This window comes from Spermophilus citellus (genome assembly GCF_964194105.1).
Source record: "Spermophilus citellus genome assembly, chromosome: 8".
NCBI lineage: Eukaryota > Metazoa > Chordata > Mammalia > Rodentia > Sciuridae > Spermophilus > Spermophilus citellus.
In genome coordinates this window covers 132453863-132477311 of record NC_138189.1, presented here as the reverse complement: position 1 = coordinate 132477311, position 23449 = coordinate 132453863, and the positions used below count along the sequence as shown (strand labels likewise).

General features: G+C 38.2%; 1 protein-coding gene across 3 annotated transcripts in view; it reads left to right on the top strand.

The window, feature by feature from the left end:
- Nucleotides 1-23449, top strand: part of ARHGAP10 (Rho GTPase activating protein 10) — a 303935-nt gene that overhangs the window by 140514 nt on the left and 139972 nt on the right. For all 3 annotated transcript variants that reach the window (XM_081302994.1, XM_081302995.1, XM_081302993.1), the window contains 3 exons: nucleotides 9422-9503; nucleotides 11923-11968; nucleotides 14904-14969. In XM_081302994.1, the coding sequence (XP_081159120.1) occupies nucleotides 9422-9503; nucleotides 11923-11968; nucleotides 14904-14969 (194 nt within the window). The remainder of the gene's footprint in view (nucleotides 1-9421; nucleotides 9504-11922; nucleotides 11969-14903; nucleotides 14970-23449) is intronic.

Genomic DNA, 23449 nt, shown 5'->3' with positions numbered 1-23449 from the left:
GCAGTAAAATAGTAATTTGAGAGCCTAGTGCTTCAGAAGCCCATGCAGTCAGACTGAATAATCATGCAAGTGTTTATGTAACACATTAACTAGAAAAAATAGGTATTTTATAGTGCATCTCATTGAGGCAACTAAACAATTGATTGTGTTTGGCCCTGAGCATGCAAGAATAAACCAGTAATTAAAAGGTGTGACCTTAGGGGAACTGTAGAGTAGGAGAGTTGATAAGCGAGTTGGTTCAGAAGTCCAAGGTGCCATGGGAGCAGAGAAGCATTAGGGAGTCGGGTGGCAAAGTGCTAGAGAAAGTGATTTTTAAATTCTCAAGAACAGAAATTATGTCATATTCAGGAAAATGGATGGAACTGGGAGCATTATTTATGTTAAACAAAATAAGCCAGCCTCAGAAAGCAAGGGTCATATGTTGTCTCTCATTTATGGTATCTAGTGAGGGGGGAAAAAAAAAGGTAGGGGAACCTCATGAAAATAGAAATGGGACCAGTAGAGTAGAGGAAGGGTACTGGAGGGGCAAAAGAGGAGATCCTGGGGAACCTGACCAAATTATGTCAAGTGCATGATGTATGGATATGTCACAACGGATTCTATTTTCTGTATTTGTAGTAGCACCATGAAAAGAAGGATAAAAAGAGGAGGGAAGAAAAAATCAACTTTCTTCATTTTGTTTTTTTGTGCAGTGCTAGGAATTAGACCCTGGGCCTCAGGCATGATCTGTACCACTTGCTGTATCCCAGGTCCCTAAACTGATTCCTGAAGATTAGGTAACAGATTAGGAATTTGGAGGACGGCAGGCCCAGGACATAAGAATAACAGAAAATCTTGGGAAAACCAGTTGAGAGAATTTGTTGAATAAAAAGTTCTCAACTGTGGGTGACTTTCTCACAGTAGTGATGGGGGTGGACATTTGGCTCCCATGTTGTCTAACAAAAGAACTAATGACTTACAAAGACTTTTTTGAGGGAGTTGTTCTGTATGAGGATTAAGATTTGTTTTCCTGTATAGATATGCAGTATTTCCAGTCCCACTTATTGATAGACTTTAATCGTCAAAAATAATTTGGCTGTATAAGTGTATGTTTATTTCTAAATAATCTAGTTTTCTTTGCCTATCTTTTTTGCCAATTCCACACTATCATGATTATTGTGGCTTTTGGTATAAGTTCTCTGTTGTTTTTAAAATTGTTATTGTAGATCTTTTATGTATGTTCCCATGTAAAATTTAGAATTATTTCATTCCTGTAAAAAAAAAAAAAAAAAAACAACACAGAAAACAGAAACCAAAAAGCCCTAAACTGACAATTCAGTATTATAAGTATAAAGCTGTAGGGTTCATGAGCATGGTGTTCCATTGGGTCAGAGCTTTAGTTTTTCAGCATAGATGTTATGGGCCTTGTTTGTAAATTTTCCTATTTTTTTTTCATGTTTCCAGATATCAATTTTAAAAGACGCTTGTTGAACATTTAATTTTCCAGCTGATCACTGTTAACATATAGAATGTAGTTGGCTTAATGTTTCTAAGTTCACTTATTAACTCCAGCAGTTTCTTTAGGATTTTTAAACATGCACAGTGATATCATATGTGAATAGACAGCTTTATTTCTTTCTTACACTGCCTAATTCCTCTCATAAAATACTGAGTAGAAGTGTTGATATGACATATTTTGCCTTATTCTTGATCTTAGGGGAGAAGCACTCATTATTGCACAGTTGAACATGACATTAGTTCAAAATGGTTTGTAGATGCCTTTTTAATATCATGGAAATTTGTTTATTCCCAATTTAAATTGTGAATAGGTTTGAATTTTAATGGAATATTTTTCAATGGCTGTAGAAATGATCATCTATTTTTCTTTAATTTGTCAATGTAGTGAAGTATTTTTTTTCCATTGGCGCATTATAATTATACATAACTGTGGTCTTTGGTATAATGTATTCATATGTGCACACAAATGGTATAATCTGATCATTTTCATTTCCCAGTACCTCCCCTTCCCATTCCTGTCCTCTTAATCCCCTTCTTCTATTCTACTGGTCTCCCTTTTTTTTTTTTTTTTAAATTTGTTCTAATTAGTTATACCTAGCACTGGAATGCATTTTGACACATTGTACACAAATGAAACACAACTTCTCATTCCTCTGTATGTGGTGCAGAGTCACACCGGAAGTGTAATCATACACATATATAGGGTAATAGTGTCTGTCTTATTTTACTGTCGTTCCTGTCCCCACAGCCCCTCCCCTCCTCCCCCTCTCCCCTCCCCCCTTCCCCCTCCCCCCTTCCCCCTCTCCCCTCCCCCCCTTCCCCCTCCCCCCCCTTCCCCCTCTCCCCCCTTCCCCCTCTCCCCCCTCCCCCCTCCCCCCCTCCCCCCTCCCCCTCCCCCCCTCCCCCCTCCCCCTCCCCCTCCCCCTCCCCCCTCCCCCTCCTCCCCCTCCCCCTCCCCCCTCCCCCTCCCCCCCTCCCCCTCCTCCCCCTCCCCCTCCTCCTCCTCCCCCCCCTCTCCCCCCTCTCCCCCCTCCCCCTCTCCCCTCCCCCTCCCCCCCTCTTTCCCCCTCTCCCCTCCCCCTCCTCCCCTCTTTCCCCCTCTCCCCTCCCCCTCCCCCCTCTCCCCTCTCCCCTCTCCCCTCCCCCCCTCTCCCCCCTCTCCCCCCCCCCTCTCCCCCCTCTCCCCCCCTCTCCCCCCCCTCCCCTCACTCCCCTCCCCTCTCCTCTACATAATCTAAGGGTTCTTCATTCTTCCCTATGGGCCCCACCCCTGTATGAATCAGCATAAGCTTATCAGAGACAACATTCGACCTTTGGCTTTTTGGGATTAGTTTATTTCACTTAGCCTGATATTTTCTAGTTCCACCCGTTTGCCTGCAGTTGCCATATTTCATTCTTCTTTAAGGCTGAATAATATTCCATTGTGTATATGTACCACATTTTCTTTATCTATTCATCTGTTGAAGGGCATCTAGGTTGGTTCCATAGTTTAGCTATTGTGAATTAAACCGCTATGAACATTGATGTGGCTACATCACTGTAGTATGCTGATTTTAAGTCTTTTGGGTATAGACCAAAGAGTGGGATAGCTGGGTCAGATGATGGTTTCATTCCAAGTTTTCTGAGGTATCTCCATACTTCTTTCCAGAGTGGATGTACCAACTTGCAGTGCCACAGCAATGTATGACTGTACCTTTTCCCCCACATCCTCATCAACACTTATTAATGCTTGTTTTTTTTTTTTTTTTTTAAGAAAAAGGAAAAAGATTTGTTGCTTTGCTAGCAAAGGAGAAACATAGGGGACTCCTGTACCAAAGGCTTGTATTCTCAATAATTGCCATTTTTTTTTGATAATTGCCATTTTTGCTGGAGTGAGATGCCCTACACTTTAAAATTTTTATTAAAATTCCTGTTCTCTTTGTCTTTGTTACAGCTCTAAGATGAAAGCAGCTATGAGTGTGTGTGTGTGTGCGTGTGTGCGTGTGTGTGTTTACACATTCTCGACAAGATGTGGCTTGTAGCTTCCTGGATTTTGGTTCACTAGGGCTTTTTGTTGTTGTTTTTGCATTTTCAACTCCTTATATTTAAAGAATACTGATTTTTATAGATTTCTCCATCTTATAGTTACAAGGAGAGCAATTTTCTACATTCTGAGCAGAAACAGAAGTTCTCCAATGATTAATTGAGTTCACTCTGATTGGAACACGTAATACTGCTTCTGACTGTCTTACGGTCCACTTGCCCAATTTGAAACATCTTTTTGGTGGACAGAAAAAAAAAAGTTATAAAGACTATCACTCTGAGTAAAATTGGGCAGATATCTTGATCACCTCTGGAAAATGAGTCCTGGATTCCAGCACACATATCCCCCTGTCCCCTCCCAAGCCCTTAAGAGAAACTGATTTCCTTTCCACTACCACATTTTTTTAACCTTTCAAAGTCTTCTGTTTGGCTTCACAATAACCTTTAGTACAGGACTTGTAACATGTTGGTTTGGTTTTTTCCTTTTCAGCATTCCTCTTAGAAAAACATCAGAGTTTTCCTATGTCATAAGTTTTGGTAGCTACATTTTAGTTTTTTTCTTCTCTATTTATGATAATGTTTCATCATACTTGTGGATGGTTCTCTCTACTTGTATCTGTTTTTTCTGTATTTTAAACTCAGTGACCTATTAAGTGAAATACAAGGGAGACATACCATGCATGTGTGTTGACAGAATCATAAAAATGCAGTTGGAACAAATAATGGATATGGGGTAAAATGTAGAATCTAGACAATAGCTGCTGAGACTACTTCTCATACCAGGGCCTAAGATAGTGCCTGGTATATATACTGTATGTTGTTGTTGTTTACTATTTGATGAATAGACTGAAAAGAGGTTGAGATGCTGATTTAAGAACAAGAAAATGGGGGCTGGGGCTGTAGCTCAGTGGTAGAGTACTCGTCTCTCATGTGTGAGACACTGGGTTTGATCCTCAGCCCCACATAAAAATAAAGATACTGTAGGTTCATCTACAACTACATATATATTTATGTATATATCTCCCACAAGAAAATGAGCCAGGTGTGATGGCACATGCCTGTAATCTCAGCTGCTTGGGAGGCTGAGGAAGGAGGATTATGGGTTCAAAGCCAGCCTCAGCAACTTAGTGAGGCCCTAAGCAACTCAGGGAGACCCTCTCTCTAAATAAAATATGAAAGAGGGTGGGGTGCTGGGGAGGTAGCTCAGTGGTTAAGCACCCTGGGTCCAATCCCCAATACCAAATAAAAGAAAACCCAAACAAATGAAACAAAAGAAAATGTTTATCATAACTGTTCCTTTCTGCAGATTTCAATCCCAACCTTAAACTCCGCAGATAACAAACTTGCTTGGCAGTTTGTTTTTATTTGGTTCAATTTTTTCCTTCCTGAGACTTATGCTATTAGACCGTTGCCTCTGTATTCATCAAGAATCAGTTTTGACTTGCTGTGCATGGTGACTTAGTCAGAGCTAGTGCCTGGTGCATGGTAGTAGTTTGTTTGAAATGAGGTGTCAGATGAATCAGACAAGGCTATGTGCAACACAGAACAGCAGGATTGGATCTAGTAACCCTAAGTTAGACTTTTCCAATTCTAATCTAACTCTGGTGCAGTCACTGATTTTGTCATCCTGGCTTCTCCATGAAATCAAGATGTAATGGCTTTTTCTTATTTATATGCAATAATCCAACACATGTTGTAAAATTTTCTGTTCTTTTTTTATCCTTATATTTGCCTTATTGTCTTATATTATCCATTAAATTTTATTAATAAAACATGTCTTGTTTTAAGAGCTACAGCATTTTTATAGTACAGTTTAACAGAGAGATGCTGTTTCAGGTTGAGCATCCTTGATCTGAAATACTCCAGCCTCTTGTTGGTGTTCATAGTTTCAAAATTTCTGTTTTTTTGTGGTTCTGGGGATGAAACCCAGGGTCTCCTGCATGTTAAGTGTGTGCTCTACCCCCAGCTCTTTATCTAATTTCAGATTTTCAGATTAAGGATGTTGACCTGATAAAGTCCATGAAAGTATTCTGAATATTCCAAAAAGACTATAGTTTTAGAAACAGTCATGGTTCCAACCTGTAATACTTCAGTTTCGAGAGGATTCAATGCTTCCTAATGTCTCATTTTGCTTCATGATATCCTAGCAATTGATGATTTAAAAAAAGAAAAAAGAAACTTGAGAAATTTGAAATGACTAAGCCATGTTTGAATGCATGATGTGTTACTTTTCCCACGCTAATGTTTTAGAGATAGGGTTCAGTAAACAGGATGGAATGTGAGCAGTGTTGTGGTCGGATGGAAACCCAGCCTTATGTAATACTAGTAGCTGACCCCTTTAATGCAAGCCATGTGTCGCAAGTGCTGGCGTTCTGAAGAATGTGTAGCATGATAAATTAGTTCTCAGAAGTGGAAGTGTTATGATACTGTTTGTCAAAATGTAAGCAAATAGGATTTTCTTCCCTTGTGAACGATCTATTTCTATGTTTGCTGCTGTAGTTCACGAAGCATGCGGCAGCTCAAGTTTGAGTCACTGGGCTTGGAGGCAAGGCTTATAGTGATATTCACCTTTGTATGCCACTTTGGATTTATGCAGACAGAGTATGGCTCTTTGGCCTGAAATTTAACAATTAATCCCCACCCGTTGTGCTATCTATAATTCTAGTTCATAACTCTTTAAACTCTGACATTCAAAACTTCTTTCTTATGTTCCGAGTTACTAGAACCAGTCACTTTTCCATCTGCCCAACATCTCTGTTTGCTGCTCTGTGTGTAACTGGGTTAAGAATATCAAACTGCCTATCTGGAGCTGATACATCCCCTCACACATAGGGAAAGTTTTAGGAGAACACAGGTTTGAGAGTACCAGGAATTTCTTTAGGACCATTGTCTGATACTGTGAGTATAAAATTTTTAAGTCCTTATTTGCTACTGTTTTTGTCTTTCAGTGAACACCTTTACTACTTTACCAGTTGATGCTATGTTGTAGTTGATCTAGCGTTTATACTTTATTTATTGATTAGTACTATGATTGAACCCAGAGGCTCTTAACCACTGAACCACATCCCTAGTCCTTTTTATATTTTTATTTTGAGACAGGGTCTCACTAAGGCTGAGTGGTCTTGCTAAGTTGCTGAGGTTGGCCTCAAATTTGTGACCCTCCTGCCTCAGCCTTCCGAGTCACTGAGATTACAGTCCAGTGCCACCATGCGTGGTACTATGCTTTATTGGAGTGACATCTTTCTTATTGATGCCTACAGCATGTAGAATCATTTCTGGAGTATTTTTCAAGCTCATCTTTTTTTTTTAAATTTCTGTTATTTTATTTCTAGTTTTCTAATATATCTATGCAGTTACTCTTGACTATGTTCCATGTATTCTCTACGCAGTAGCCAGAGTGTTTGTGTGCAGTTTTAATATGGTCATGCTTCCCTACTAAAAACCTTTAGTGGCCCTTAGGACAAACCAAATCCTTAGCTATAGCCAAGGAGGCTCTGTGTGGCCGGACCTAGTAGCCTCTTGACCTTTCCATTCTCCACCTGTTTTATAGTTCTAGTGAGGAGGCTGGCTGTAGAGATTTCCTGTTTACCCCCTGCTCCCATGCTACATAGCCTCCCCTATAATTGCCACCCCCTCCACATCAGTTCATTCGTTAAAATTGATGAGCCTGCTTTGACACATCATGATCACACAAAGTCCATAATTTACATGAGGGGTCACTCTTAGGGTTGTACATTCTACGGGTTTGAAAAAAAGTGTGATGACATGTATCTGTTGCTGTAATGTCATATGGAGTGTTTTCTCTGTTCTGAAAATCCTCTGTGCTCTGTTCTCCTCTCCCACCCAGCCTCTGGCAACCACTGACCTTTTTACTATCTGTTTCTGTGTGTTCCAGAATTGTCGTACTATTGGACTCATACAGCCATTTCAGACTGCCTTCTTTCACATGAGGTCACTTCATGGCTTTTCATGGTGTGATAGTGAATTTCTTTTTAGCATCGATTAATGTTCTATTGTCTGGATCTACTATAGTTTATTGACCTACTGAAGGACATCTTGGTTGCTTTCAAGTTTTAGCAATTATATATAAAACTGTGAGAAGCATCCTTGTGCAGGTTTTTGTGGGAACATAGTTCTCAATGACTTTGGTAAATACTCCACCAAAGAATGTGATTTCTGGGTCCTATGATAGGAGTAGGTTTATTGTTATAAGAAACTACCAGACTCTTTCAAAGCATAAGTATCATTTTGCATTCCTACCAGCCACAAATAAAAGTTCCTGTTGTTCTGCATTTTCATCAGCATTTAATGTTTTCACTTTTTAAAATTTTGGACTTTCTAATTGGTATGTAGTGGTTATCTTATTTTAATTTTCATTTCCTTGATGACATGATGATGGGAAGCATTTTTCTTATGCTTATTTATCACTGTATATACACATATATTATATATATATATAATATATATATATATATATATATAATATATATATACTGTATCACCCAATAACTCCATTTCTGGGAATATACTTAAAAGAATTTAGAGAAGCGACTTGAAAAGATATTTGAATTCCAGTTTGGCCAGCCATGGCGGGGCAGGGAGGGGGATAAACACCTGTTATTCCAGCAGCTCAGGAAACTGAAGCAGGAAATTGTAAGTTCAGAGCCAGCCTCAGCAACTTTAGCAAGACCCTGTCTCTAAGTAAAAATAGAAAAAAGGGCTGGGGATGTGGTTCAGTAGTTAGATACCCCTGGGTTCAATCTCCTGTTCCAAAAACAAACAAAAAGAAACTGCACCCATTTTTTTTACAGTAACATTATTCACAATAACCAAAATGTAGAAGTAGCCAAAGTGTTCCTGGATATGACACTGGAGAAATAAAATGTGGCATATACACACAATGGAATATTAGCCTTAAAAAGGGGCAAAAATTCTGATGCATGCTCCAATGCGATGAGTCTTAAAGATGCTAAGTGACAGAAGCCAGTTATGAAAAGACAAACACTTTATGATTCTACTTATGTGTGGTATCTAGAATAGTCTAAATCATGAAGATTGAAAGTAGAATGGTGGCCTCTAGGGGCCAAGAAGATGGGGAATGGGACTTGGTGTTTAGTGGCTGTACAGAGCTTCAGTTCTACAGGATGTAATATTCTGGAGATGGATGGTGGCCACTGTTGCACAACAGTGTGAATGTATTTGATGCTACTTATCTGTATGTGTAAAAAGGGTTAAGACAGAAAATTTTATATGCAAAAATAAAATTTTTTAAATTTTCAAGAGAAATTGATAAATGCAAGGTGAAAAACATTTCTGGAGTTGGATGGTTTCACAGTAATGTGAATGTATTTAATGCTTCTGACATTTTTTAATATAAATACACCAGAAATTTAAACTTCATAGTAAACTCTAGGGAAATTAGGAAGGTTTTTTTTTTTTTTTTTTGGTTTTTTTTTTTTTTTTGGGGTAGTGGGTATTGAACCCAGGGACACTTAATCACTGAGCCACATTTCCAGCCCTTTTTTGAATTTTATTTAGAGTCAGTCTTACTGAGTTTCTTAGAGCCTTTTTAAGTTGCTGAGGCTGGCTTTGAACTTGCAGTCCTCCTGCCTCAGTCTTCCCAGTCATTGAAATTATAGGCATGTGCCATTGTGCCCAGTTTTTTTTTAAATTTATTTTTAAATTCTTTTTAGATATACTTGACAGTAGAGTGTATTTTGACATATTGTACATAGAGTACAACTTATTCTAATCAGAATCCCATTTGTGGTTTTTCATGATAGGGAATTATATTGGTTGTGTACTCATATGAACATAGGAGAGTTATGTTGATTCATCTACTGTCTTTAGGAAGTTTTGTCTTGTGCCCTCGGATAACCTGACTGTTCTTGGTGTCTTTCAGGCCTGGTGTTTCCTTGACCATGCAGGCGTTTTCAGAAGAGGAAAGGAAGCAGTGGTTGGAAGCTCTGGGTGGAAAAGAAGCTGTAAGAATAAACAATGGTTTAGCTTCATTTCAAAACCTGTAGTTTGAATGGTGTTCATTTTTATGTTATTTTTGTTTTACAGTGTTTGTGGCAAGTTCCTTGCTGACACTGGTATTTGAATTCACTTTGGGAACATTCAGCCCTCTAGTAGTCTGGCATAGGGTGGCAGCAGCAAGCACAAGTCATTCAGTTTTATTTGACTTTTCTTGACTTTGCCACTCTGATTGGCTTTGAGAAGTCATCAAAATGCTCCATTTCTTCTTTTTGGATCAGATAGTCTTCTGAGTGATGAGCATGATGCACGGTTGCAATGCATTTTGTTATCCACTGAAATAATATGAGGCAACATTAACTGCTGTCATTATTTTGCTTGATTTAATAATTTATGCTTTATTCTATTGATTTATAACAGGATTCAGCATTATGTAGCCTTATTCATGATGCTTTGAGGAATAAAGGTAGTGATACAGATCTACAGTTACCCAGGTTCAGTCTGTTGCCACTTTCGTTCAAGCACTACTGCTATTTTGGCAGATTGCTGGCCTTTTGGAGTTGATAATTTGGCAGATCATGAATTGCATTGGGAAATTGGTGAGGACAGTTGTTCTGTGGAAACACCATAGATCAATTCCAATAAGCTCTGCAGAAAGCATTATGGCTCTGTGTAAACTGCCAAAGCAGGTACCAGGTGAATGTATTGGAAAGAATTTTCTATTTCCAAAGGATTTTAGAAAAAAGGAAAGAGCATGATTTGAAAAGTGGAAGTGGGTCTATACAGTACAAGGAGATTTCAGCATAAGGCTTATAAAATGGGTTGAAGATGTCTTATTTCATGCTAACACAGAGTCTAGGCAATGGGAGCAATAATGAACATGGCAATCTTGATATGGATGTTAACTATTCACCATGTTGATGATTACTGAGATCCAAAGCAGGTCATGCTAATCATCTTTAGTCAAGGCAGTATACTGGAGAGAGGCTGTATGTCCGCAGATTCAAGAAGCGCTTTGGAAAAGTGAGCTTGAATGACAGAAAGATTGTGTGGCTAAGTTGGTGAGAAGTCAGTCTTTCAAATGCAGTAAAACCTTGAACTTATATACTGTGTTGGGCAGTTAACAAAGGCAAATCTGCAGAAAGACAACATTCATCTCTGTATTTGTATGGGTAACACATAAGGTACTATGTTTATTTTTGCAGCTGCAATATGCCTCACAAATAATGGACCAGCAGCACTCTTGGAGGCTGCTCCAAATTACCATCTTGCTATTTTGGATGTAATTTAAGTAAACACCAGATTTTAGAAATAGTGAAAAAATGAACTTCAACTTATTGGTTAGGATGCAGAAGATTTTTTTGTCCACTTGTCACTGTAAGACTGAGAATTATAAATTTACATACAACTTCAGTAAGTTCATTAAGAACAGCAGCCCCTTTCTTATTTTTGCTCTTTTGGCACGCCTGTGTGAGAGATGTTCCTTTCTGTTTATCATTGCATCTGAGCTCATAATAATAACTTCAATAATAATGCTTTATCATTAACTGATAAAGCACCTCACTTTTTCTACATTCTCAGAAGGAATACCAGATATGTGGTGTTCTCCCTACATGGACCAATTCTCTGACACCAGATGGGTGTCTTAGAAATGAATTCAATTTTGACACTACCAACCCGGAGTTACTGGTAGATCCCACAAATTAAGGGCTCAGTCTCGCACATCTTTCTTGACTTGAAATAACAGGTATGAGTCTGGGCCACTTGGACTTCTGACCAACTGGTTGTAAATCGAGAATTCCCATGACCCACTTCCTTGGGTTCAGTGATTGACTGGAGTGGCTAAACGATATTCAGGGTAAAACAGCATATTTACTGGTGTATTATAAAAGATGCAACCCCAGAACAGCCTGGTGGAAGGGGTTGGGGTATGATGGATCTGCAGGGCTTCCTTGACTCTGTGGGAACACCACCCTCCCAACACCTTGATGTGTTCATTAAACTGGAAGTTTACCAGATCTTTTTTTTTTCCAGAGTATTTACAGAGTATTTACATAATCTCCACCTCATCCCCACCAATGAATGGGGACCAAAAGTCCCAGCTCTTTAATCACTTGGGATGTCCTGTCCAGTCCCATCCTGAGGCTATATCCAGGTGCCATCTCCTATGTCACCTTATTTGTATAAACTCTGGTCCCATCAGAAAAGACTCCTTCTGAGTAACAGGACACTCCTATTAAGAAATCCCAAGGGTTCAGGATCTTTGTGCCACAAAGCGTGGATGAAGACCAAATCCATTTCATGTTATATCTCATTAGCCAATATCAAATTTATGACTATGTATTTTTCCCATGGTCCTAAGCATGCCAGCTTGAGTCACGTTTACTGATTTGTTAAAAGTATTGTTTTCCCTTTCTCTTTTACTAGCTCTTCCACAGTTTTAATAGAGCCATCCTCCCGAGACCCGAAGGAAGTAAGTGCTAATTTATAAAAGTGACTGTTCTTTTCCCTTTTTCTCACATGAGTCGGTGTTCATTAGTGATGCCATTACTGTTGCTGGGGTGGGGGGTGGCTCTCTTTCTGGACCCTTTTTTAGCTTATCCTCTGTCTAGCCTATACCCTCTGTCTTATCCACTGAGGCCAACTCAAAGTGTTCTGGACTGCTGGAGCCCTCTTTCATCTTTTTTCATTTATTCTTACAGTCATAAACAATTGCATAAGCATTTTAGGTGTGCATCCTCTAATCTGCTTTCTGAATTGCAAGATCATGTGATTAGGAGCTGTTTCTGAGGTCCATGTTTCCAATCCTCTTCACCTTACCTTCTATCAATGTAAAAACAGAGTAATGATTTTTAGTCTCCAAAGAGTAATGGTATTTATTTGGGAACAGCAGCGTACTACATGAGAATGTGCATACCACAGTAACTTACGGCTGATTTTGAGGAAGTGGAGGCAAGGAGAAATTTTTAAATGCCAAAACAGGAAGGATTAGGTCAGATATTTTGAAGCAATAGTCCTTGATCATGAGGAGTGTGGTCCTTGTGGCACCAGCCTGAGGTTGAACAGACAGGTATGCTTGTAGAAGCACTTTTTGAATTAAGTTGCCGTGGCCTCTCTGCAAGCCTGTGGTTCTGGCACAGTCCTCTAGTGACAGTTGCTGTCAGGCAGTCGTGCCTAAGAATTAACAACTTTTTTTGGTTAGAGTGGACAGATGATTCAATTTTGATTTTGGCAATTTTGCATTTCTCACACTTTAATATCATTTATCCTTACAGCCTCTGAGTGTGGGCTACAAAAATAGTCTACCATTATACCTCAGAAAATAGCAGCAACAAATGGACACTCGACACACTTACGTACTTTAGGACAGGGGTCTTCATGTGCATGGTATGTGTTAGAGGAAAAATGCAGTACTGCCTAACTCTGTTAAATATTGAGATAAGACAAGAATATCAGATGTCCTGGGCTTTTTATGAGTTTACTTTTGATATATTTGGAGAAATTAAGGTTACACTGATCAGACGTCTACAGTTTGGAGATTCTGATTCAAAATAATCGTAATCAGTTGTGCCAATGCTTGAAGAAGATACCTGCTCTGGCCTGGCACAGGGCTTTGACAGGGGACCCTAGGAAGCAGCCCACCCACTGAAGCCCTTCAACCCCTCTCCCCACATCCCTTCCTTTGTCTGCTTTCCTTCCCCTCTTCCCTTTTCCCTTCTTATTCTCCCCTTTCCTCTTTTTCTTTTCTCGTGTGTCCTTTGTAAACTTACTTATTATAGAGAAACTGAAACACATCTTGTGGTGGTGGGAGAGAAATATTTGTGTTTTTGTGAAACTCTGTGAATAGAAGGTTCCTGAACAGTAAACCATTGCTCAATTTTCATCATTAACATTCTCAAGCTTAGCCCCATGGGTTTCACGTGAAGTTTACATCCATAGATTGTTCTTGAATTCCTGCTGAGAGCAGGGGATTAGTGTTACACTTTCCTGGGTTCTAAATGCAGCAGCTTAGGGTGCCACTTTTCTTGATTTCATTTTTGAAATAAGAATTGGCTTTCATTAAGCTATACAAATATACCAGCTTAATCGTAGGCAAGCATCCATATTAGAAAAGATATAAAATTGTATTTTCAAAATAATCTGTTCTGCCACATGAACCATCTGTTTTTAGTCCATTATGAAAATAATAAAATATTATTTTAAAGGCTTGGAGAGTGGTATAAAATATCAAATTTTTAATTCAAGCTCATTTTCCAAGTAGTATTTTTAAAAAGCTTCTCTTAAAATTTTGTCTCCTGTGTTTACAAAAAAAAAAAAAAAAGTAATTTGCATCCCTCAAGTCTCAAATAATTTAAGATACCTCATTTGTATAGGTTTTTTCAACTAAGCTACTTTAGAATTTTTGGCAAATTTCATCTTTTCTAGATAGCTTTCCTCATTTTGTTTTCAACTGTTTAAAAGAAGTTACATTATATTATGAGCTTTTTAAAAAAATAAATTGGTGATAGATATCCTATTGTTCCAGCAAGTGATCTTCAAAATAGTTAAGATTTTCATTTATATATTTACACAGGAAATAAATGGCCTTTAGGTTTTTTAAAACAATGGAATGAAAACTGAATTCAATTAAATATTTTTCTATTTTTATAAGGAACAGAAATATGATAAATACTTGTGCCCTCAATATTTAAAAAAAGTTTCTAATTTGTTTTATATGACAGCAGAATGCATTACAATTCATATTACACACATAGAGCACAATTTTTCATATCTCTGGTTGTATGCAAAGTATATTCACATCATTTGTGTCTTCATACATGTACTTAGGGTAATGATGTCCATGTCAGTCCATCCTCATTTCTACCCCCATACCCCCTTCCTTTCCCTCCCACCCCTTTGCCCTATATAGAGTTTGTCTTATTCTTCCCAAGCTCTCCCTCCCAACCCTACTATGAATCAGCCTCCTTATATCAGAGAAAATATTTGGCATTTGGTTTGGGGGGATTTTCTAACTTCTGTTAGCATTTTATTTTCCAACTCCATCCATTTACCTGCAAATGCTATGATTTTATTCTCTTTTATTGCTGAATAATATTCCATTGTGTAAATATACCACATTTTCTTTATCCATTCATCTACTGCTGCTATAAACATTGATGTGGCCGTGCCCTTGTAGTATGCTATTTTTAAGTCTTTGTGTATAGACTGAGGAGAGGGATAGCTGGGTCAAATGGTGGTTCCATTCTCAGTTTTCCAAGGAGTCTCCATACTGCTTTCCATATTGGCTGCACCATTTTGCAGTCCCAGTAGCAATGTATGAATGTGCCTTTTCCCCCACATCCTTGCCAACACTTACTGTTTGTATTTTTAATAGCTTGTGCCTTCAATATTTTATCACTTTCTTTCAGATGCACAGTTGGATAAGATGGGTTTCACAATTCTCAGAAAGTGCATCAGTGCTGTTGAAACACGAGGTAATGTGAATCATTTTACTCATGAAAGGCTATAGGTATGTAAAAATCTAAAAGTCCATTTAAAATATGCATTGCATGGTTGAGTGTTATTGCATGAAATGTCTTCATACAGAATGCTCATGCCAGATATCAGTTATTTATATGACATATTTAATTCATTCTTACATGTTGTTTATTCCAGTCCTGTTTTGGATGACCTAGTGGGATGAATCAGTGTCTTCACATTTTTCTGTCAAAACAAGGTCTTTGTTATGAGGCCAGACTGCTACCTGTAAAATTAGAGTGTCAGATAATAAATGAAGACGAGCTGTTTTATGTTTTGGAAATTTGCCCATCAATGATAACAACTCAAGGCACAGAAAGCGCCTTGCCCATACACTTACAGTGGTGATTCAGACTGATGGATAAGATTTTCATTTGTTTTAAACTGTACTAAAGTTGAACTGATAAATTTGGTCATTTTCCTAGTGCTTTAAAAATTACTATAATTTTAATATTTCTCAGCATTCATGTTTCTTTCCTGAGGTCCTTAAGTTAGATCCTTAATTGTATCATTTGCATGCTTATTAATTTTGATAAATTCTTTTCCCAAAGGGTATGTTTTATAGATACTTGCTTCTGCCTGAACAAATAAAGATCTATTTAGAAGGCTTTCTTTCTGATTGGGAGATGTGGATTTGTGGAGTGTTATGTACAGCAAATGGAACAAATATATAAGAATCTGTGTATAAATGTGTCATGAATATGCTCTTGTTTTTAACAGAAGAGTGGGCTTACACATTTTACGTGAGATTTTCCCATTTAAAAATTTTTTAAAAAATGTTTTTCTTCCTAATTCTTTTGTTTGCAAAGGTCTTCATATACTGAAACCTTTTGCTTTCAGTGGAGTGATTAAAAAATAGTCTAAAAGAATCCACAGTCTTATATTATTTAAAAAGTTGAGGAACATCATAGAATCTCTCAGCCTTTTATCATAAATTTTTGAAATTTCTTCAGGAAATGTTGCTCTTAATGATTTTCCCCAAATCGGCTTTCTTTTTATGCTATGGGTATTATTGTCTTGCTTTCGTCTATAAGGATGAGGCTAGTTTGTGTTCCTTAACAAGAAACCTCCCAGTCACCAAGGCTTTAAACCACAAGACTTATTTTTCACTCATCGGCATTAGTTGAGGGCTTTGCTCATCACTCAGATTGCTGGGCTTATGGAGCAGCCATCCAAGTTCAAGGACCCTGCTTATTGCCAGAGAGAGGTAGTTCTGGAGGATTTTGCACCAGCAAGTGGATACTGTGGCCTGGAAGTGAGTTACACTTGCTTACAACTAAAGGGTCAAAGGGTCTGGGAAGCACAACCCTACCATCAGCCTGGAAAACAGATTGAGAACTGAGGTATACTTCAATTGTTTCTAAATCTCTGTTCTGTCTACTATTACTGGATCAAGGATTATATGGAACCAACCTTTAATATGTATCCCATTAATAAACATTAATGTCTGCCATGTACTTCTTGTGTCTAATACCTAATGATTAGAAGCATTTAATGAAATACGTTTGACAAGTTTTTTTTTCTAATCATTGCTTTTAGTTTTTAAAGATTACTATCATTGGCTGAAAACTTGCATTTCATATGGTTAGGTTGAAGCAATTAACCTTTTACTTAATGTGCTTTCGAAAAAATAACATTTGATATTGTGTTGTTCTTTCTTGTGGTATTACTGAAACAGTTGCAAAGCATCGACAAATGTCTAAAATTTAGTCCCCTAAGAACATTTTCAGTATTGTAACATACTAACATATCCTCAACAACATATATAACATATATATGATATATAATTAATATAGCATACCACATAGACCCAAACAGGACAAGATATGTATGTGTATATGTAGCAGTTATTCTAATTTGAGATGGCAACAAATTTCATTGTTACATATCAGAATCAATGAATAGCTCATACTTCATTTATATAGCGATGTTTGCTATGAAGTTATGGCATGTGGGAGTCACTTCCATTGAGCTTCATCCATTTACCTAATATTTGTTAATAACATGTACTGTCCCCACCAGAAGGGAACTGTGCCATAGGTATACTGAGTTGAAGGACTTCCAAAAACAATTAGTTCCAAACTTTGCTGCACATTTATCAGTTGGTACTGTTAAAAATACTGGTGTCAGGCTCTCATCTCTAATCAGACTTGATTGCTAATGAATGTGAATTGGGAAGTGAAGTTTTACAAAGCTCCCTAGGTAATTTCTTCCTTTGAAAAGCAAAGGTAATTCTAATATATAGTAGCAAAGTTTGGGAACCACTGTCCTGAAAATGTGGCTTGTGTATTTGGGAAATAGAACATACAATTATCCTGTTGAGTGTCCAATTACATGGAAAGCTTTTCTCTTGACTTCTTTTAAAAAATAACCCAACCTAAACTCGAGACAAAATAGAAACATTCTGAAGAGAATAGCACAATGTTCTTTTCTTTCCCTCAGTAACAGATGACCTATCATAGTTTAGTCCTAGTTCTAATCTGACTCCAGTCAGTTAACCAGTATTTATTGAGCAATCACAGTCTTGCTCAGTGCCTTTGGGATACATATTAAAGGTTGGTTACATATAATCCTTGATCCAGTAATAGTAGACAGAATAGAGATTTAGAAACAATTGAAGTATACCAAGTGATAAGATAAAACTTACAAGTTTGCAGGATAAAGAGAATCTTGAGTGCACATTAATGGGTTGAAAAAGACTTGGTTATTTGAGCAATGTGTTTGGGAATGGGCTTCCTTAGATTTAAAAGTCAGTCACATATTTTGGCATGTAGAGACACCCCCCACCGCAAGGATGTGGGTGCAGAGTATGCTCCTAAGACAAGACAAGCCAAATCTGATAAGAAAGGAAGCATAGAAGAACAGTAAAAGCAGGTATTTGTATTTAATTGTGGTAAGGGTGCTGGGAAACTAGGATTGGTAGCCATATGTGGGATGCCTAGAATACTGCTAAGGGCAGAGTGCTCCATGAGTGAGCCAGATGACGGATTTGGCAGTAGTGTAGATAGCAGACAGTATCTGAGTGGTTTTGCTGAAGTTCTGCTAGTCATATCTAGCAATTGGTTGGACATGGAAGGTCTGAGGTCTGTAGGGAATCTTATATTCAAGTTTTTGGGAAACAAGTTATCAAGAAAATAGAGTACATGGCAGTTTTATGGTACATACAAGATCACCATGGGATGCTTTTTAAAAATGAACATTTCTGGGCTCAGTTCGGATTTGTTGAATGAAAATTGATAGTACTGGTTTCCAAAGGGATTAAATAAGAATAGGGAAGTCAACCAATTAAAAAATAAGTAAATAAAGAAATTTCTGGGAAAAAAATAGGGAAGTCAAATGGACAGCAAAATCTTCTAATTTTCTGCTTTTGGGGAATAGAAGTAGCCATGGGAAATTTCCCAGGAGAGAAGGTTTATGAAGGCCTACCTAATGAATCCATGTAGTTTTGGGAGTTATGGGAGAGTGCATATGGACGTAGAGTAGAACCTCTATCCTCAATGAAGGTTAAAAGAAATAACATGGCTAAAAGAGACTGTTTTAGTGTGTTGAAAGCCAAGAGCAATTCAAATGTCAAATACTTTGTAGATAAATCCCAGGCAAATTCAGAGGGGTTCATGGCAGCTCTGGTTGGTGCCAGCTGCGTCACCTCCAATCTATCCTCCTATCTCTGCACTGGGGATATGCTGCCCTCTGGTGGTTTGTCCCTTTGTGGGAAAATTCCCCATTATACTAACAGTTTGTACATGGTTTCTTCCATTGCCTTGGCTTTGCTGAACATGAATGTTAACAGGCACCCACCGTGGTTTGTGGCTCTCTGTTGAGGAAATTACTGCTCTGCCCTTGTCTCTGGAGAATGATGACAGATGTGGCATTCTCCTCTGCTCCTCCTGGAACTCTGATACATCTTGACTCATGGCTTCTTGGAGGACCCACTCTTGAACTTGAGTTCTGTGGACAAGAGGAATTGTCCTGGTTAACAAGTATGTGGAGTATTAGAAGGAAGGATCTTAGGAAGAGAAAATAGAGGTGTTTCAAAGAATGTGATGTATCTGGATCTAAGAGTTGTTATGTAAGACAGAGAGGGGAGGAATGTGGGAAGAAGGGGGGCTCTCCAATCATTCTGATGCAGGGTCTGCCTCACTTTTGGGTGATAAAATGTTGTCAAGTTTTGATCATGATGCAGTGCACATGCCCGTAATCCCAGTGACTTGGGAGGTTAAGGCAGGAGGATTGCAAGTTCAAGAACAGCCTCAGCAAAGTAGGGAGATGATCAGCAATTTAGTGAGACGCCCATCTCAAAATAAAACAGATCTGGGAAGGTAGCCTAGTGGTAGAGCAACCCCATACTTCGCCCCTACCAAAATAAAAATAAAAAAGTTCTCAGGATAAAGCTCTGAAGTGGTGAAATAAGATGCATTTTGAAGGATTCTTAACCTTTCAGACCCTTAGTTTCTAAAAAAGAAAATAATTAGTATATTTATTCCCACTCTTTGCCCTCCACTCCGATTGGTAAAAATGGAAAGAGATGGTTTTTGTACATGGTGGATGGTCTTTGTGTCTTCATTTCCCCAACCATCCTTCCTTTGTGTTGTTTTGTCTCAAAATGTGCAAATTCTTTCTCATCTAGCAGTTGTACTGCCTGGTATTGATTATTATATTTCCTTCATTTATTTTGGTTTAGGGACTTTATTGTTTGCTTAGAATGGAGAAAATGCCTTATTTACCCTTGCTCGCCTCTACTCCTTTGTAGACATAGTGCTTCACACACATAGTAAGCAACTCAGTAACTTCTTGCTTTTTCTTAAAGTGTTCAGAGAGTAGACTAGAAAGCTATATTGGCAATTTGACCAATTTATAATTTGTAAAATTACTGGGAAAACTTATTCTCTGTGTGGTTGGAATTAGTAGTTTTACATAACACCTGTAGGATTTGCTTTTAAACCTTCATGAATTTATGAACTCATGAATTTGTGAGCATCTTTCCGAATTATGGCTAATATATTAGACGTAGGTATAGCACATTACTTATGAAAGGGACTCATGGTTTCAGAACTTGCAGTATAATTGTATAATTTCCTCAAATCCCCTTCCTAAAATGGAGCCATTCCTAGTATATTTTCCCTTTCTGGACATGCATGGCACCTAATTTTCAGGTGTGTGTGCTGTAAAAATAAGCAAAACTAAAGTAAGATTCTTTTGCTTAAAAACATCTTTTTAGTTGCTATTTTTTAGAGTCATTATGACTTAAAACTAAATTTGTATGCCACTTTTGTTTATAAAGTTTCTCTTTAAAAATGTTCCATATGTGCATAATTTGAATATTCACTTCAATTTTCTAGAATATGGCATTAAAATGTCGGTCTAGGCAAGCTGTCAGTTATCAAATTCAGCATTGTTAACAAGCTGTGAATTCATGGGATAGAAGTAGGAAGCCACATATAAGATGTGACAGTCCTTATTTGTCACATGTAAAAGTGAATTTCTCTTCCTTTGAAAAGCAGAGTTTTGGATTTTGGAAAAATCTTAATGAAGTTGGCTTAAGGAGCTTCCAGAGCACATTGGAGTGGTGTGGGGTCTCAAGATGGGTCCTGGCAGGAGAAGATAATGTGGATTTCAGTATTAATCTTTGGGGCATGTGGGACAGAAGACCCCCAAAGTGAAGTTGCAACATGTTTTTCCATGATTGCTTGTTAATCTTGAATTGCCAAGGGCAAATTCCATGCAAAATGAAGAAAATAGAGAACAGCTGTCCTCAGAAAATTTCCAGAAAGCAAACTAGAGTTTCTCACTCACTGTTTCTTTTTTTAATCAGAATGGGTGTGAGGTGAGTGTGGGTGGAAACACAGGACAGTCTTATGTGGGAGGAAACTGAAAAGTCTTGTGGTGTCTGCAGAAATGCAAATACAAAATTGAAATACTAAGTCCAGGCAAATCGGGACTGAATATTCATTTTCTCAATTAGTAATCTTACTCACTTTAGGAAAACTCTGAAAAGCTATTAGCTTCCTAATTAATGGCTGAGTTGAATTAATAGGGGTACATACTCCCTATGAGATGGTATGCCCAGCTTGGTCCCCCACCTCCAGGTGACTCAGGGTTTGCTTTATGACTTTCAACTTTCGTCTTGTCCTTGTTCCATTTCCAATTTGGCTTTTTTGTTACCTATGGTTTTATACATTTTTTCCATCTTTAACACATCCCCAGAACAGGAGTGCAGAAAATTAGTAGAACTTTATACAGTTATTACATAAATCATCTTGTTTCTGGGCATATTTGGGGTCTGAGGTCAGGCGGGGTCAAGAGAATGGCAATGGTGTATTGTCAGAGTGCTGGAGGTGTTGTTAGGGAACATGGGAAAGCTTTCTTGTTACAGACTAGGATGGACTAGGTTTTGCATGTCTAAGTTCTGATAATATCCATGATATTTTATTGTAATACTCTGCACTTTGAGTATACTGTTGAAGAGTGTGATCTCAAAAATTGATTGCGGGGATAGGGTTGTGGCTCAGTGGTAGAGTGCTTGCCTCGCACTTACGAAGCACTGGGTTCAATCCTCAGCACCATATAAAAATAAATAAAATGAAGGTGTCCATCTACAACTAAAAATAAAAATAAAAAATAAAAAAGTTGATCTTGATCGCAATCTGAGTTTCCCCATTTACTGACCCTGAAGTTCTGGAAAGTTACTTTCTTCTACTCTTTGTCTCCATTTTATTATCTACAAAATAGGCTGATGACAGTGTCTCCTTCACAGGTTTATCATGGGAATGAAAAGGGGCTGCTTGGGACTTGGTACATATCGAGTCCTCGGTACTGAGTTGCGTATTTGGAGTGAAATCTAATCATTGAAGCCAGTCATAATTAGTCCTATTATTGATTGAAGGTTCTGGGAGGACTAAGGAACTTTTAATGTTTTTCCTTAATAGCAATTTACATAGGGAAATAAATCATCTGAGTTCATTTTCTCTAGCAATTTTAGGTGGCTTCTGTAACCAGTGCAAAATGAACTGTTTTGGCCTTTAACCTCCTATTCCTCAGTGTCTTGTGGATGTTTGAGCACTAAAATATCGAGAGTAAAGAAAGGGAAGAGATTCAGGAAGAAGGCCATGGCTCTCCCATTACCTCCAGCTTTCTGCAGAAGTAAAACAAAACAAAGCAAAACAGCAACAACAAAACCAGAAAAGGAAAAGGAGATTGTTCCCTTTGCCTGGAATTGATTTGGTACCTGAAGCTGTAGCTGATCTGAGGCAGAGAGGCAGATGGCAGCAGTGAGGCATCATTAGACCTTTAATGTTTTCATCTCTTTAGTGAAAAGATGAGTCTTGTTTAAAAAAAAAAAAAAAAAAAACTTTTTCCTTGCGTTCAAGACTCTTCTAATTTAGTAAGATTTTGCCACTAAAAATGGAGCTACATCAGTGCATTTATTATTTAGCTCTTCCTTACCCATTCCCAGCTAGACGTGTGTTAGATGGATCTATGGCAACATTTTTTGTGTGTGTCCTGTAGGAACGGTGGTGGAGATATGGTTGCTATTCTTAAAAATTAGCTTCATTCTGTGAATGCTCTGATTTTGTGCAACTTTCTTGTCTGAGATTTTGTGCTTCTTTCTTGTTAATAAGTTATTCTGCACAGTGTCGTGGAGACTGGTAGAAGACACAAGACTACCAGATCCAGAGACAAAAGTCAGGGTATCATGCTGAGTAGTCAAGAGTACTGCATTTTGTGGCGGTTCCCTGAGCTTCAGTTCCCGAGGCCATTGCAAAGAGTGTTGGATGTTACCTGCAGATGACAGGCAGTTACAGGAAACTATAATCTTTTATAATAGCCAGGAGTCCCTCTGCTCTGGAGGGAAATACTATTTTCCAAGGATGTCAGTAAACCTGTTCTTTGCTCCAGAGGGAGGTATTGGAACAGGAGGTGTTCACACCATACTGAAGGTATTGGTGGAAGTGAGTGGGTGGTATATCTGAGGATCTGTGAGCAGTTGAATTCAGAGTGTGGCAGATCCCTGGTGCTATGCTGTACTGTTTGCCTTGGTTTTGCAGACTGGGGTGAACTATTGACAATCTGAGCAACAGTGAGTTGAGATTTCTTGACTGGGAGTAGAGTTGGTAAGAATGGGATGGATGGAGGAGGAAGAAAGGCAGGATGATGTCAAGATTTTGGAAATAATTTAGATAAGAGAAAATGGAGGTTTATACTAGTGTACAGACAGTATGGAGGTTCATCAAAAAATTAAAAATAGAACTGCCATATGATCCAGCCATCTGATACAGGGTGTGTATCCAATGGAAATTAGTATGTTGAAGAGGCTTTTGCACCCCAGTGTTCATGGCAGCACTATTCACAATAGCCAAGAAATGGAAACACCCCAAGTGTCCAGCTGATGAGTAAAGAAAATGTAGTATGTATACACACAGGGAATACTATTTAACTA